Raw genomic sequence first — 16,446 nt, 5'->3', positions numbered from 1 at the left:
TTTACCTTAGATACCAGTGTGCATGCTGGCTTCCTGAGTAAACAGCGGGTATCCAAGAGCCATGCAGCTCTTAGAAACCCGCTGTTTACCTTAGATACCAGTGTGCATGCTGGCTTCCTGAGTAAACAGCGGTTATCCAAGAGCCATGCAGCTCTTAGAAACCCGCTGTTTACCTTAGATACCAGTGTGCATGCTGGCTTCCTGAGTAAACAGCGGGTATCCAAGAGCCATGCAGCTCTTAGAAACCCGCTGTTTACCTTAGATACCAGCGTGCAGCGTCGCTGATCGTTGCTCTCCCACTGCCACACAGCAATGCGTGCTGGCCAGCGGGAGACCAACGATCAAAAAATGGCCCAGGACGATCCTGCACGATCAGCGATACCCGGCGGGGGGGCCAGTCGCTGATGTGTGTCACACACAGCGATGTCGCTGGCGAGATCGCTGATGCGTCACAAAATCTGCGATCTCACTAGCGATCTCGCTGTGTGTGACGGGGCCCTTAGTGTAGCAGTTTCTATATTGATGAGTATAATACTGCTTTATCTTCTTGTTCAACCTTCTACTGACTTACAGTATTTGCATTAATGACACTCTGCCAATTCCTACAGTGTGACAGATAGCATTTCACAGGCTCTTTCATGGTCCTGGTTTAGATTTCATCTGTTCCTTTACTGATAAGCTCTGCTTACCGTTGCCATTTCTATTGAGATGGGCTGACCACCGAGGTTGGATGCTATTATCAACTCTCTTGGAATGGAATAGAAAATACTGCCTGGAAACGTCCCATGCTTCTTGCTGCTTGTAGTCTCTGATCTCTCCTCAATGTCTTCATCTGCTTTGTGGGGATCTTGGATGGTCTTTTAACAACAACACATTACATTAATGGGTGGAGAACTAAGCTCTAGAAGGTGTGTGTTGGTGTGGAGATCTGAGCTATGTATAATGTTAGTGTTTTTAACTTTCTTTTACTAATAAGATTTTCCATGGTGATTTACCTTACTGTACATGTTAACTGCTTGAATACGTCTATTATACCGGTACTTTTCCCTTATAGATGTCTTTCACAGCAATCTCTTTTTTTGGGGGAAAAATGCTACACCATGCATTTTCCTATTCTTTCTGCAGTGGGGTGCCAGAAAGGTTAAGACTTTAAGTCTGCCACCAGTCCTATTCTACATTCTCATTATTCATTGATGTGGTGTAACCCTTTCAATGGATATCAATTTTTTTTTTAGAAAAGTTTTGGTGCTATTACAATTTGGCCACTTTCACACATTCGATTTTATTATACATGTGTTATCTCCCTTTTTTCCCCAAGACAACCCTTTCTAACCAATGGGGCTATTCAGATTTTTAAAGTATAGGCAAAAAATAAAGACACGTCCAAATTTTTGATCTTAGTCAAATCACCAATCAAGTCTACCGGTCAGTGAAAAAGTCAAATAGCACACTTTTAGCACTATTCATTTGTCACTGACTTAGCTGGGAGAAATCTCCATCAGCTATTATATTTGTGTGCCAAAAAAATGATGAAGAAGAGATGGTAATAACTGACACCGGGACCAAACACTGATGAAAATCTATCCATTTTTCACGTGTGAGAAATAAAACGTACATGTGAGACTGGCGAAAGTTATAGAGGCCAATGTTTGGACATTTGTAAATAATGTATCGCCTGATCCCTAACAAATAGGTGCTTGCCAGGGGGCTATGCTTTACGACAGAGTGGTCTTAGATTGTTGGAATTCAATATGACGGAATTCTCAGCAGTTTGGGTTTTTTTCACTGACACTTTGAGGAGATTCGCTTATTTATCATCTAGACTTCCCTTTTGCCTCTTTCCTCTTGACAGAAAAACCCAAACAATGGCAAAAGGGTAAAATCACAAAGACAAATACTATATCTTGTTTAGGACACTAAAACCGATCTGGCAGGTGGAACACCACCAATATTGATTAAATGTCATCACATTTTGTTTACAAGTGTTGCTTCTTTTACTTATTTGACAGTGATCTCACTAGATCTACAGTACAAGTTAAGAGTTTGGATACCCCTGTTCATGCAATAATTTTTCTTCTTTTTATTGGAATGTGCACATTGTTGATTCAGACTGAAGGAATCAAAATTACGAAAGAACGCATATGGAAACCAAGAGTCAAGAAACACATGTGAAACAAACCAGAATATGTATTAAACCTTAGATTCCTCAACATACCCCCTTTTACTCTGATGACCACTTTAGACCCCACTGGCATTCTCTCGAGTAGCTTCATCGGGTAGTTACCTGGAATGGCTCTCCAACAGTCTTGAAGGAGTTCTTTACTCCTTGATTCCACATTGTTCCTTCATGGTTTTGCTTCCTTCAATCTGAATCTACAATGTGCACATTCCAAAAAGGAAGAATACCAGTTCACGAACAGTTGTGTCCATCTGTATTTGCACTTTGAATCATTTTTTACATATAGTTATATACAAAAAATACTAGGACATATAACCAATGTGAAAATGCCGATCTTCACAGAATGCAGTTGCTCAATACAAAGTCTAGTAGTGATATAGTAAAGATGGGTCACTTCAGAAGAAGCTAAAGACAATATGTTTAGGTGTTTATTGCATTTTGGACACATTTACGTCATTCTGTGCTACATCACATTGCTACTGATTACTTAATTTACAAAATATTAGTTTGATAACTGAAATTACAGAGACATTAATATCAAATTTAAATGTACTTTTCCCCGAAAATATTAGATTTTCCTTAGGCTAGGTACATGTTTTCTAATCCAAAAAAGGTCCATTATGCAAATCACACTCTTATCAAACGCTGATCAGAGTATGATCCGATTCTGTTGGAAGAGGAGACGATGGATTGACTTGCATGGCCGAGTGCAATCCGAATATCAGATCCTGCTCTGCATGCTATGATTTTTTCCCTTTACGGGCTCTGTCCAAGGAAACAATTGGACATTTGTAGAGCCCCAAAGCAAAACATGGGGGCAAGGCTATCTGTCAAAACGCTGGCTAGCACTCGTCCGATTATTATGGTCGTCTGCACGAGCCCTTAGACAAACTAATTCCACCACATGAGAATATGATTTTGTAGTAAAATGTAAATTAAAGTCAGTTATAAGAAAGAAACAATTTCTGCAACATGGAAACATATTTTTGATGCCATCAACAGAAAATCGATACTCAGCACGTACTTGTATGAGGATCTTTAACAAACTAATATCATTGCATGTAATTATCTTGAAGCTGCAGTCCACAAACCTGCTCATAAAGTGAGGGGTCACTTACTATTGGTTTCTTCATGACGTCCTCCTGCAGTAATTGAATGTAATTTAGCTTTGAGGCGTCTCCAGTCACATGGATCTCTGCACAAATATTCATAATAACAATGTAACAGAAGAGGTCACCGGTGGAGGAGCTTGTGATGACTGACGCTCCGGCCTCTCTACCTGCTCCTGCCAAGTTACTGCCTTCCTGACTCTTCTCGATTACCAGATAATACGACACGTTCTACCTTGTTGAATGGATAAGATGAGTCTTGAATTTAACATGCCATGCAGAACACGAAACCCAAACAAGCAAAGGAATGTTGAAAAATCGGCCAATGCCAGAAGAAACCTAAAAAAATTTTTTATTGATGACTCAAAAATCTAATTTCTGAAGTAATATCTTATGAATTTTGTGGTACTTTAATAAAAAATTAATAATTCCTTCTGTTTTTCCTATTTGTAAAATCCATCAACTATAGATAGATACACAGCTGTTATAACCTTTGCTGCCCAAATCATTTCTGGGCTCCACAACAGGAGAATATGTGGGACCCCTCCTTATGCAGTAAGGAGCACATGTCTGCACCCCCGATGTCCCGTCAGTAGTCACTACCGGCATGTCTGGTGTCAAGTGGATTAAAAAAGGATTCTGTCTATGGTTGAGAAACAGTTAAACAGGTTATTGGGACTTTAGTTATTCTCTCCTATGGGGCTAAGAATTTACAGGCACATAGTTGCAGGGTGTGTCTTCCACATTTTTCAATTTTAATAGAAATCAAACCTTTTTTTCTATACAATTATTAATAGTAGACATGAAAAATTAAATAATTCCATATTTTCATAATTTAGACTCTGAGAAAAGCATCTGCATACATTTGCCCCCCCCCCCAAATTGTCTCAACTTGAAGTATAGTAATACGAAAGACAAAAAAGGTGGTTAGTAACAGCTGACGTCACTGCTCCCCTCCCTGGTGTTTGGAATCACACTGTGATACAATCGTGTGCACGGCGACTGATCAAGAATTAGGCCTCACTCAGATGGCCGTGATTTTTCCCATAAGTAAAAACTCGGATGGTTATTCATCAGTGTTACCAATCCGATTTTCATCGGTGTTTTGTCAGTGTCAGTTTTTACCATCAGAGTTTGATGAGTGAATTTCACTGATAAATAATTGAATAGCTTCTCTTATTCATTGCAATGATAATTACAGACAGGATTGAGCAGTGATGACAGCCATGTGCTGGCCATGGTTTTCATAGACCCATAAGCTTGTGTTTGTCATTTTGATCCATGACGCAGAACAAAAACAGACATGTCTACCGAGGGCATGCACCGTTCACAACTGATACGGCCTCAGCATAGAAGACTGGAGCCCAGTCCTTGTCTGTTTTGCCTCGTAAGTGACATTTTTGCTGTGTATAAGTGGTGTGCAGTGACGGTGACACTTATACGCTAAAAAATGGGCATTATTGATGGCGATTTTACGTTAGGCTCTGCATTTGTGTTCTCAGGCTCAGGACTGAATTCTCTAGTTCATGTTTGTGACGCCGATATCTGTTACTATACACTGTGTTCCAAATTATTATGCAAATTGGATTTAAGTGTCATAAAGATGTAATTTTTTGTTTTTCAAATAAACTCATAGATGGTATTGTGTATCAGGGCTCTTTGGATCACTGAAATCAATCTCAAATGCCTGTGATAATTAGTTTACCAGGTGAGCCCAATTAAAGGAAAACTACTTAAGAATGATGTTCCACATTATTAAGCAGGGCACAGGTTTCAAGGAATTTAGGAAAGAAAAAAGATCTCTCTGCTGCTGAAAAGCATCAAATAGTGCAATGCCTTGGTCAAGAGATGAAAACATTAGATATTTCCCAAAAATTTAAACGTGATCATCGTACTGTTAAGAGATTTATGGTTGATTCTGAGCACAGACATGTTTGTGCTGATAAAGGCAGAATGGGGAAGGTTTCTGCCAGGCAAGTTCATCGGATTAAGAGAGCGGCTGCTAAAAAGCCATTACAAACCAGCAAACAGATATTTAAAGCTGCTAGTGCCTCTGGAGTCCCTCGAACCTCAAGGTGTAGGATCCTTCAAACGCTTGCTGTGGTGCATAAACTTACTATTCAGCCACCCCTAAACAGTGTTCACAAGCAGAAATGGTAGCAGTGGGCCCAGACATACATGAAGACTAATTTTCATATAGTCTTGTTTACTGATGAGTGTCGAGCAACCTTGGATGGTCCAGATGGATGGAGTAGTGGATGGTTGGTGGATGGCCACTATGTCCCAACAAGGCTGCGACATCAGCAAGGAGGTGGAAGAGTCATGTTTTGGGCCGCAATCATGGGGAAACAGCTGGTAGGGCTCTTTAAGGTTCCTGAAGGTGTGAAAATGACCTCTGCAAAGTATATCGAGTTTCTGACTGACAGCTGTCTTCCATGGTATAAAAAGCAGAACCGTGCCTTCAGGAGCAAAATCATCTTCATGCATGACAATGCACCATCTCATGCTGCAAAGAATACCTCTGAGTCATTGGCTGCTATGGGCATAAAAGGAGATAAACTCATGGTGTGGCCACCATCTTCCCCTGACCTCAACCCTATAGAGAACCTTTGGAGTATGATCAAATCAAGCAAAAGATCTATGAGGGTGGGAGGCAGTTCACATCAAAACAGCAGCTCTGGGACGCTATTCTGACTTCATGCAAAGAAATACAAGCAGAAACTCTCCAAAAACTCCCAAGTTCAATGGATGCAAGAATTGTGAAGGTGATATCAAAGAAGGGTTCCTATGTTAACATATAACTTGGCCTGTTAGGATGTTTTGGAGTTAAATAGCTTTTTTGTTCAGTGAATGTGACCTCCTAATGCTGCAAATTCCACAAATGAACATTTTCAGTTCTTTAAAACATATCAAATGTTTAGAAATTCTACTGTGCCTAATAATTTGGAACAGTGCAATTTGAGTTTTTATTCATTTTGGAGATTATACTGTTATCATTGGGAGGTTTCTTCAATAAAATTTGATGTATACTCTAACCGGTGATGACCTTCATTAGACTGACTGTCATTTGTACCGACTATTTAGGAAAATCATAGAAAAATATCATTTGCATAATAATTTGGAGCACAGTGTAAATTATACTTCTCTGCAGAAAGTCCTGATGTGAGAATGCGACAGATTTTCAGAGTGTAAGAGCTCAGGAACGGGAATTCTCCGGTCCTCAGTTGTCACTAGTTACTCATATGCAGCCGACAACTAATGTCAAAAATATAGATGTTTCTCATATGACCAAGAGGTGGGATACTGATGTATAGAAGGAGGTGATGTAATGAAGGGAAACAATTAGTACATTATTTATTTTTATATCCAGTGCTTATTAATTGTTACTAGTAAGTTATACTAAGGAACAGAAGAGGAAGAAGGTGTGCAATTGGCATCTCTTTGTGGCAAAACGCGTGGGTATTACACCTTATCCATTCATTTTATCCCATTACGGGTAGCACCAGTTGGTCACAAGCTTTTAGGATTTTATTTGGTTTATTTTCATATATACTACAGCATTTACTTGTTCCTCTTATTTGTGTACCTTCTTGGTGCCTTATAGCCATTATATACTTTAGTAGGCTTTCATTTTGCATATTAACATTTGACTTTTTCCCATTTATCTTCATATTCCATCACTGTTTTATCAATATTTGTTAATATGGACTAAGGTCTGTTGTCCACATTTATTTTCCTTTGGGGACACAGGAATATATTGTCTTTTAAATGCGTTTAACCCTTGTTTGTTCATTACGTGTTCAATAAATATTTTCCTTTTTACCATCCTTGGTTTTTGGTGATACTGCTGGGATATCAGTGCCTGTTTCATACCCTCTCCCTCGTCGGATCCTTACAATTGTTTTTCAGAATATGGCACACTTCTCTATGTATTTGGCGGTGCCGATCCACTTCCTCACTACCTACAACTAATGATTTATGCTGTCATTGCTGCCGAACAATATGGACGAGATGTGTGGGTGCTGTAGATGAAGTTCATCCCGCAGCATCTTGGGGTAAATGCGGTAATCTGACATTTTCTTTCTACCTCTGCTGCTATGTATGCCAGTATTCTAATATTGTACAATCCATTATGCATATTAATGTGCTATAGTGCTGTAATGCTTTTCGTGGCTTATAACTTTGTGGGATATAATGGAATATATCTGATGAAATAATGATATAAATAAACAATTAAAACAACATAAAAAAAGCCTCCAGATAAAATTGGGAGCATTTTGTCATACAGTATGGGCCAATTGGCCTATTATAGATTTGCACTGCACTGGTTAGGAATATGGCTATGTTTATGAGCCTTTATACATTGTACTTATAAAATGTTATGAACTGATGTAAAAAATTAAAAATACGTTAGTGTAACATAAAATTACATTGTAACAACTGCTTATACCCAAATAAGTATATGCCATTTAGATCCTGGTAATTTCTGGGCAAAATACTTAAATTGATGTATCTAGTGTGTTCTTCTTCTACACACATTGCACATACTATTTCTACCCAACACAAAGTCTTCTTGAACACTAACTCATCATACATTTCTATGAATAATGGAGCATAAACCAAGACGTTACAAAAGTCCATTGTACTATCACGATAAATTGACGTGAATTACCTGATTTGCTGGACTTCTGATCTCCAATCTGCAATCAACAAAAGTAATAAAGGCTTTCAAATATGTTGCAAAAGCTGGAACAGGAAATCAGTACTGGCAAATTCAGTGTTATTTACCCCTATGATTGACCGCCTCACCCTTGAGAGCTGAATATTGCTCTCCATTTGTCCAGAGCAGAAATTTGGGTTGCAATTTCTTCCAGTTCCATTGTTTTGAAGCTGAGGTTTCTGTCCGAAGGTCTCTTGTCCATGTGAAGCTGGTGGGGACATAGAGAAGTGGAATAAATGGGTCCTTCTTTTATAATGGAGATAAAAGATTGATATTGCATCCCCAACAAAGGCCAGACAGAAAGTTACTGTCACAGTGTCACCATCGAGGACAGGCTGTAAGCTCACACCGACACCTCTTGATTAAAGTTTTATCAGAGATGGACGTCCTTGTCTGTTCTTTTTCCTCACTTTACAAATATAGATCATCTGCCCTTTTTATAACAAAACACATGTTAGATGTTGTCTGGGACAAACTATCTGTTTCCTCAGGGGATGAATAATTTACATGTGTGAATTGTGTTCAAAGAAGAGATTATTTAATGTCTTATTGTGTTGCCTTTCATTGCTTCAAAATGGAGATGAAAATTGATCATTTCTGACCTTCAAAAACTCAACACATTACATTGTAGTTAGGGAGGAAAGTGTTTTTATTATGTGGGTGTCTTATGTTCCTATTATACGCTATCAATTTGATATAAAATGCAAAATGCTGTGACCAGTCCAGTCTTCTGTTTGAGTTTTTAGGTTGTTAAAGGGCACGACAATGACCGTGATAGTAATATGAGTGTCAATGTATTCTTTGTTTCTAATGCTTTGTAATATATCACTTACTAATTTTCTTTATTAAAGGGAATCTGTCAGTAGGATCAGCCCTCCTAGGCCGTCTATATGGGCACGCAGGTTACAGAAAGGTGCATAAAATTATATCTTGATATCTGCGATCCAATATCTGATTTCAAAGAAATCCATATTTTTCCTATATGCAAATGAAATGTTCCAATCTACAGTCCGGACACTGATCTCTATGAGAATCTGCCTCCAGAGCTAATTATACATGAAAGGGAATGTTACCAGTGTGAGACATATAATGACTGACAGACTGCTCTCATAATCACACTTAGCTCTATGAACATATCCAGAGGACCCCACTAACCTAACTTATGCCAAATGAATATCCTTTTGGTATTTGCCAAGGAAATATGTATTAACATACTGGAAAGAAATGTTAGCAGTGGAAGGCTGGTAGCACTTACAAGGGCGTCTACAGACAAGTTTTGAGAAAGCAACTCCATATGTAGGTTCTGTAGGACCTGACCTTCACACTTTTCTTCCAATACAGGAATCTGGACTTACACAGATTCCCTTGAAGTGCGTTCCGGAGTGGCTGCTGGCTGGTGCAGCCGGCTGGCAGAGGATATTCGGACTGTGTCAGTAACAAGAAGTCAAAATTAAGTACAAAATCTTAATGCAGTAGGAAAGTCTAAACAGAGGCCGTAGCAAAGGATGGAAAAAAGTCAAAGGAGAGCAACAGGGGTGAACCAGGTTAAGTAAGACCTATAACTGACAGCTACAAGATGATGGTGTGGTTGGGGTGTTGTTAAATAAAGTATATGTTCATATGATCTTTTGCATATGTGCATATTGAAATATATCCTATATTTGTCCGGCGAGGATATTCTTTAATTGTGATGGTTTCAAATTGATATATTATATGGTTGATTCATTATGGAGATGGTGATTGCTTAGTATACTTTGCACATATACAACATGACTCCACTGAGTAATTCCAATAATAATAGTGTGGCTATTTTCTCAATGCCAAAACATATGGTGGTTTGTTGTATCTTGTAAATTTATTTCCACCTTATCTTGCACCAGCACTTTTCTTGCACCATTTTTGCACTTTTAAGTTTAAGGTTTTAATAACAATATATTAAAGGTTACGTTATATCTATCCAGACTCTCAAGATCTTACATTAAATTTTGGATAAAAAAATTACTTTTTGGGCTGTCCAAAGCAACAAATCTCACTTGCAATCAATGGCCTACATTTGTGGTAGTATTTTAGCGCATAGTATCCCATAAAAAAATGTTGATTCTGATAGCAAGGTAAAGAATTTCAGTCAAAATCTGTTGAGCACTGTATAAGCCAGAAGTGATGACAGGGACATTAACGGCTAAAATAAAAATAGGTGAATTTGTTTGGGTTAAGTGAGGGCAAACCTTTCTGCCATGGCAATGTAATAAAGGTTATCAGGAATGCATGGCTCCTTGGCATCTTGTCCTACAGTAAAAGCCTTTAGTGTTAGGAACGGCGGAACACACTAGATAAAAATGTAAATAAAGTTTGTTCGCCGCTCGGGGTCCACCGTGCGGTGGATGGAAAAAACGCAGCTAGGTGATGACAGAGCACTAAGGCGGTAGTGTGCACGGGGTTAAATATCACCCAGGTGCACTACGCAAGCTCTGTTGAAGTCACAGAGCTGCTAATTGTAAATAACAAATATAACAGTGCTGAGCCTGTTGGATACACAGGAACTCAGCAGCACACAAGCGGTAGATGGTCAAAGGAGTAGTTATATATAATGGCACTACATCCACAAAGACCTACCGTAGTTACTTGTGTGTAAAGCATCGCAACCGTGAACGCACAAATAGGCTGCAACTGCAGCGCGGCGAGGATAGTGCCGCAGAGAGACACCGCTACAACGCAGGCGCAATGTCAGACGCTAGCAGGTGTTGCTGTGAAGCGATGGTGCGCTGGCGCTAATACTGGCTCTTATTCATTCCCTCACACATTCGTAATATCATAGGAATGGGGTTTCAAATGAGTCATTCACCAGATCATGCATCCATCAACAAACACACAGCGGCAAGTATGACTATACTAGCGCATAGCGGAACAGCCATGCGCACTTTTTATAGTGAACGGGACCTTCCGGAAGTCTCCAGAACCCTGAGCAGGACCAATGGAATCAGGAGCAGGACATGAGCACCTGACTCCCGAACTCCAATGGAAGATCGTCCCACGGGCATGCTCAGGGGATGGGATGAAGGACTTGGCCTCCGGAGAGAGTTGCTGCAAAGCCATCTCCTCTGCAATCTCTTCTGCAGTGGACAGAGAGTAGGATACTGCAGAATGTGAGGGTCTAGATTCCTGCATAGTCAGGGCAGAAATCTGACTCCTAACATTACCCCCCCTCCTAGGCCCCCCCGAACCCTCCGATCCACCAGCCTGTGCCCGACAGTGGCACAGGCCTCAGAATCGTCCAAAGGCGAGCCTGATGTCCTGGTAGGTAAAAGAGACAACCGGGACACACGGAAGGTATCAGCGGAGGCCAGGTCGCCAGGTTTCAGGAGGGACACCCGGGAGATAATGGGAGCGGGAGTTACAGGGGAACGTTGCTGTGTATCGACAGCCGTCGCCACACTCCGTCTGGGAAGGCTATCCCGAGCACATGAGGTGCATGCGTGAATAAATTTTTTCACGCCCCGAGCCCTGTGCGGCCACCAGTACGATCCGGCCAGAGACTTCGTGGTCTGCATATAGCCACGATGGCCGTCCGCATTGGACGTGTGTGCCCACGCGAGAATCTTATGCCGCAAGCGAGGAGGAACAAAGAAAGGTCTCGCCGACTGACTCACAATCAGACCATTGCAGGGCGCTGTCTTCCTGAGAAGCAGCGTGTAGACGGTGACAACCGCACATGGACTCTTGAGCCAGGCGTGTCTCAAAAAGGGCACAAGACACCTCCATGGGCTCTGGGGGTAGAACCTCTGGCTCGGGCAGCTCTAGAGGCTCAAAAAAGTTGGGAGCCGGAGTACCTCTCCGTTTGGAGTGAGCACGCTCCATACCGCGCTCCGAAAAACGGAGGTCAATACGAGTGGAGATGAAAATTAACTCCTCCAGAGTAGTAGGGATCTCTCTAGTAGAGAGAGCATCCTTTACGTGCTCCGCTAAACCTCTCCAAAAGACAGGGATAAGTGCTTTGTCGGACCACTCCAGCTCGGACGTGAGTGTCCGAAAACGGACGGCGTACTGGCTAACCGAGAGGGATCCCTGGGACAAGGCAAGCAACGGCAGAGAGGTATCGTGAGTGACCCGTGGACCGAGGAAGACTTGCTTGATGCCTGTTAGCAAGTGGCGGCGGTCCGAATCTCAGGGTCACCACGCTCCCATAAAGGCGTAGCCCATTCCAACGCCTTGCCCGACAGTAGGGAAATAATAAATGCCACCTTGGCCCATTCTGTAGGGAATTACGCGGCCAGCAGCTCCAGGTGGATTGAGCACTGGCTGATGAAACCCCTGCAGGAGGCGTCATCACCAGAGTATTTATCGGGCAACGGGAGGCGGGTAACTGTCGGCGCAAGGGAGGACATGGACATACGCCCTACCGTGTCTGTGAGAGCCTGTACAGCAGCATCAGTGGCTTGCGCAGCTGCGAGAGCCCTCTCAAGAATGGCTAAGCAACCCTCGAGCTGCCGCACACACTGCAGGAGTTGCTGCTGATCTGTCATCACTAGCCAGACCTTGGCGCTAGTATAATGTTATGAACGGCGGAACACACTAAATAAAAATATAAATAAAGTGTGTTCGCCGCTCGGGGTCCACCGTGCGGTGGATGGAAAAACCGCAGCTAGGTGATGACAGAGCACTAAGGCGGTAGTGTGCGTGGGGTTAGCAGCACACAAGCGGTAGATGGTCAAAGGAGTAGCTATATATAACGGCACTACATCCACAAAGACCTACCGTAGTTACTTGTGTGTAAAGCGTCGCAACCACGAACGCACAAATAGGCTGCAACTGCAGCGCGGCGAGGATAGTGCCGCAGAGAGACACTGCTGCAACGCAGGCGCGATGTCAGACGCTAACAGGTGTTGCTGTGAAGCGCTGGCGCTAATACTGGCTCTAGCTCATTCCCTCACACATTCGTAATATCATAGGAATGGGGTTTCAAATGAGTCATTCACCAGATCATGCATCCATCAACAAACACACAGCAGCAAGTATGACTATACTAGCGCATGGCGGAACAGCCATGCACACTTTTTATTATTATTATTATTATTATTATTATTATTATTTATTGTTATAGCGCCATTTATTCCATGGCGCTTTACATGTGAGGAGGGGTATACATAAAAACAAGTACAATAATCTTAAACAATACAAGTCATAACTGGTACAGGAGGAGAGAGGACCCTGCCCGCGAGGGCTCACAATCTTCAAGGGATGGGTGATAATACAGTAGGCGAGGGTAGAGCTGGTCGTGCAGCGGTTTGGTCGATCGGTGGTTACTGCAGGTTATAGGCTTGTCGGAAGAGGTGGGTCTTCAGGCTCTTTTTGAAGGTTTCGATGGTAGGTGAGAGTCTGATATGTTGTGGTAGAGAGTTCCAGAGTAGGGGTGATGCGCGAGAGAAATCTTGTATGCGATTGTGGGAAGAGGAGATAAGAGGGGAGTAAAGAAGGAGATCTTGTGAGGATCGGAGGTTGCATGCAGGAAAGTACCGGGAGACGAGGTCACAGATGTATGGAGGAGACAGGTTGTGGATTGCTTTGTATGTCATGGTTAGGGTTTTGTAATGGAGTCTCTGGGCAATTGGGAGCCAGTGAAGGGATTGACAGAGGGGAGAAGCTGGGGAATAGCGGGGGGGACAGATAGATTAGTCGGGCAGCAGAGTTTAGAATAGATTGGAGGGGTGCGAGAGTGTTTGAGGGGAGGCCACAGAGCATGAGGTTGCAGTAGTCAAGGCGAGAGATGATGAGGGCATGGACTAGGGTTTTTGCAGATTCTTGGGTGAGGAATGAACGGATGCGTGAAATATTTTTGAGTTGAAGTCGGCAGGAAGTGGAAAGGGTTTGGATATGTGGTTTGAAGGAGAGATCAGCGTCAAGGATTACTCCAAGGCAGCGAGCTTGTGGGACTGGGGAGAGTGGGCAGTCATTTACTGTAATTGATAGGTTCGTAGGGGGGGTCACGTGAGATGGGGGAAAGATGATGAGTTCTGTTTTTTCCATGTTGAGTTTCAGATATCTAGTGGAGAAGAAGGATGAAATAGTGGACAGACATTGAGGGATTCTGGTTAGTAGGGAGGTGATATCTGGTCCAGAGATGTAGATCTGTGTGTCATCAGCATAAAGATGATACTGAAAGCCATGAGATTCTATGAGCTGTCCCAGGCCAAAGGTGTAAATAGAGAACAGCAGGGGCCCAAGGACTGAACCTTGTGGGACTCCGACAGATAGGGGGCGAGGTGAGGAGGTGGTGTGTGAGTGGGAGACGCTGAATGTCCGGTCTGTTAGGTATGATGAGATCCAGGAGAGGGCCAAGTCTGTGATGCCGAGGGATGAGAGGGTCCTTCCGGAAGTCTCCAGAACCCTGAGCTGGACCAATGGAATCAGGAGCAGGACCTGAGCACCTGACTCCCGAACTCCAATGAGAGATCGTCCCACGAGCATGCTCAGAGGATGGGATGAAGGACTTAGCCTCCGGAGAGAGTTGCTGCAAAGCCATCTCCTCTGCAATCTCTTCTGCAGTGGACAAAGAGCAGGAGACTGCAGAATGTGAGGGTCTAGATTCCTGCATAGTCATGGCAGAAATCTGACTCCTAACATTTAGTCCCGCTTTTATTTAAATCTGTCATAGTTCTGATAATGCCAGTGGAGGACAAAAGCACATTAACAAAGATCTGCATACTAATGACATCTCATATTCCACTTCCCATTCTCTATAATCTTTCAACACATTTTGAAAGCATCTGAATATTTTGTTACGTGATACCCAAACAAGTTTCACAGGGCACCGAGTGCCTTTATTTGCCTGAGTTGTAGCTCTATAAGGTTTTCTGTATATACTGCTGATCTTATATCTTCATTATACATCATTCATTACATATGATCTGGTTATATGTATGTTCTATGCTATAGGTTATGGAGGTTTAGAGAAGCACTAAGCCTGTTTCACACTTCAGTTATCTGACGTCAGTCAGAATCCGCCAGAGTGTGAAAAAACGGATCCGTTGAGAGAGAGAGATTTGTAATTCATGATGTGTCAAAAAGATTAAATACTTTCTGTTACTGACTAATAATAGATAATAAAATTATACTGTTCTATATTGGATTGAAATCTTTTTTTTTTAAGCAGAAAGGGCTCAGATTGATGACAGAATGAACATTTCATAATGAGGTAAAATCCCTGTAAACCAAATAGGATTATTGACAGTTCATTCTTGTGCAGTGAATGTTGTAAAGAATATCGACCTTTGGATGAACAAAGTAGAAATGCCTAGAATTTGTCAAGGTTCATGTGGTTATGCAACTTCTAAAAAATGTAAAAACAGATGCAAATGTGAACTAAAAGAGCAGCAATGCTCATCTGTTCTTCGATCCTGCCATCCCGCACTGATTTTGCGGCCGTGTTCCTGGCCTTTATATACCAGTGTCCAGCAAGGTGCTTTCTGTAGTATACTGGCTTCATGGGCAGCTGGGAAGGGCCTGGGTATTGCTTATGAAACACTGTCTGTTGGCCCCATACACAATAGGTAGTTGTCAGCGGAATCATTTCTCGGTGGATTGTTTGGCCAACAGTTATATTTCCCATCTGCCTCACACACAGGACTGCTTAACTGAGCGCTCCCGTATTCTCTATGAGAGCCGCTACTTAACTCCTCTTTGCGGCGTCATATCTCAGGGAGGACAAAAGGTATAGTAGTCCAAAATTGGACATACTGTATCCTTCTCTCCCCCAACATTATCCATTAGGGGCGTCAAGAGGCCTCCATGCACATTAGTGACTGATCCCGCCATGAGCACTATACAAAAGCTAAAGGCAACACTTATCTGAATGCTACATATTGGAGGCTGAGAGGAAGCTGGGGGGACAAACAAGTGCAATAGGGTGTTATCCAGACAACTCCTAGGATGGCTCAAAGTATAAATTCAGCTGTTGTTACTCCACAGGTTGGAGGATCCAACGTAGGCATCAGGTAAAAGGAGATGTGGGTATACTGTGCTACTGCTAGATATTAAATAAGGTTATCCAGGGGGGCAAAGTATTGTAGCGTAAATGTGGTTCTATAGTCATAGAAACCTTGAAATGCATTGAGAATAAAACCACATTTCTACTTCAATAACTTGGACCTTCTTGTTACCCTTTTTAAAGCACCGCAACAATATTTTCTTTTTTCACCACTGGAGTGGTACTACTAATCTAAATTCCCTGACCCCAGTATTATACTTACCCGCTGCCATCTTCACTTTCTATTGGTGCTGATCCGTTCCCGCAGCACCATCTTGTGATCGTAACTGCTGACTGACCTGAAATCAGAGGTAGTGGTCACAAGCTCTCAATGTACTGTAAGTCTGAGGGCCAGAACAAGGTGCTCATAGACTTGCACTAAAAAGTGATCTCTGGCTCTAGCAAACACTCAAAAACT

The 16,446-nt window shown here is 42.2% G+C and overlaps 1 protein-coding gene across 1 annotated transcript in view; it reads right to left on the bottom strand.

The window, feature by feature from the left end:
- Positions 1–16,446, bottom strand: part of MINDY4B (MINDY family member 4B) — a 164,451-nt gene that overhangs the window by 117,110 nt on the left and 30,895 nt on the right. Inside the window, exons 2-4 of the mRNA XM_073579063.1 lie at positions 8,098–8,216; positions 7,961–7,988; positions 690–857 (exon numbers count right to left, since the gene is read on the bottom strand). Of these exons, the coding sequence (XP_073435164.1) occupies positions 690–857; positions 7,961–7,988; positions 8,098–8,210 (309 nt within the window). The 5' untranslated portion in view covers positions 8,211–8,216. The remainder of the gene's footprint in view (positions 1–689; positions 858–7,960; positions 7,989–8,097; positions 8,217–16,446) is intronic.

This window comes from Dendrobates tinctorius, unplaced genomic scaffold, assembly GCF_039654945.1.
Source record: "Dendrobates tinctorius isolate UK_male_01 unplaced genomic scaffold, ASM3965494v1 ptg000060l, whole genome shotgun sequence".
Taxonomy (NCBI): domain Eukaryota; kingdom Metazoa; phylum Chordata; class Amphibia; order Anura; family Dendrobatidae; genus Dendrobates; species Dendrobates tinctorius.
The sequence above is the reverse complement of the archived record's forward strand: the minus strand, read 5'-3'. Positions and strand labels throughout refer to the sequence as shown.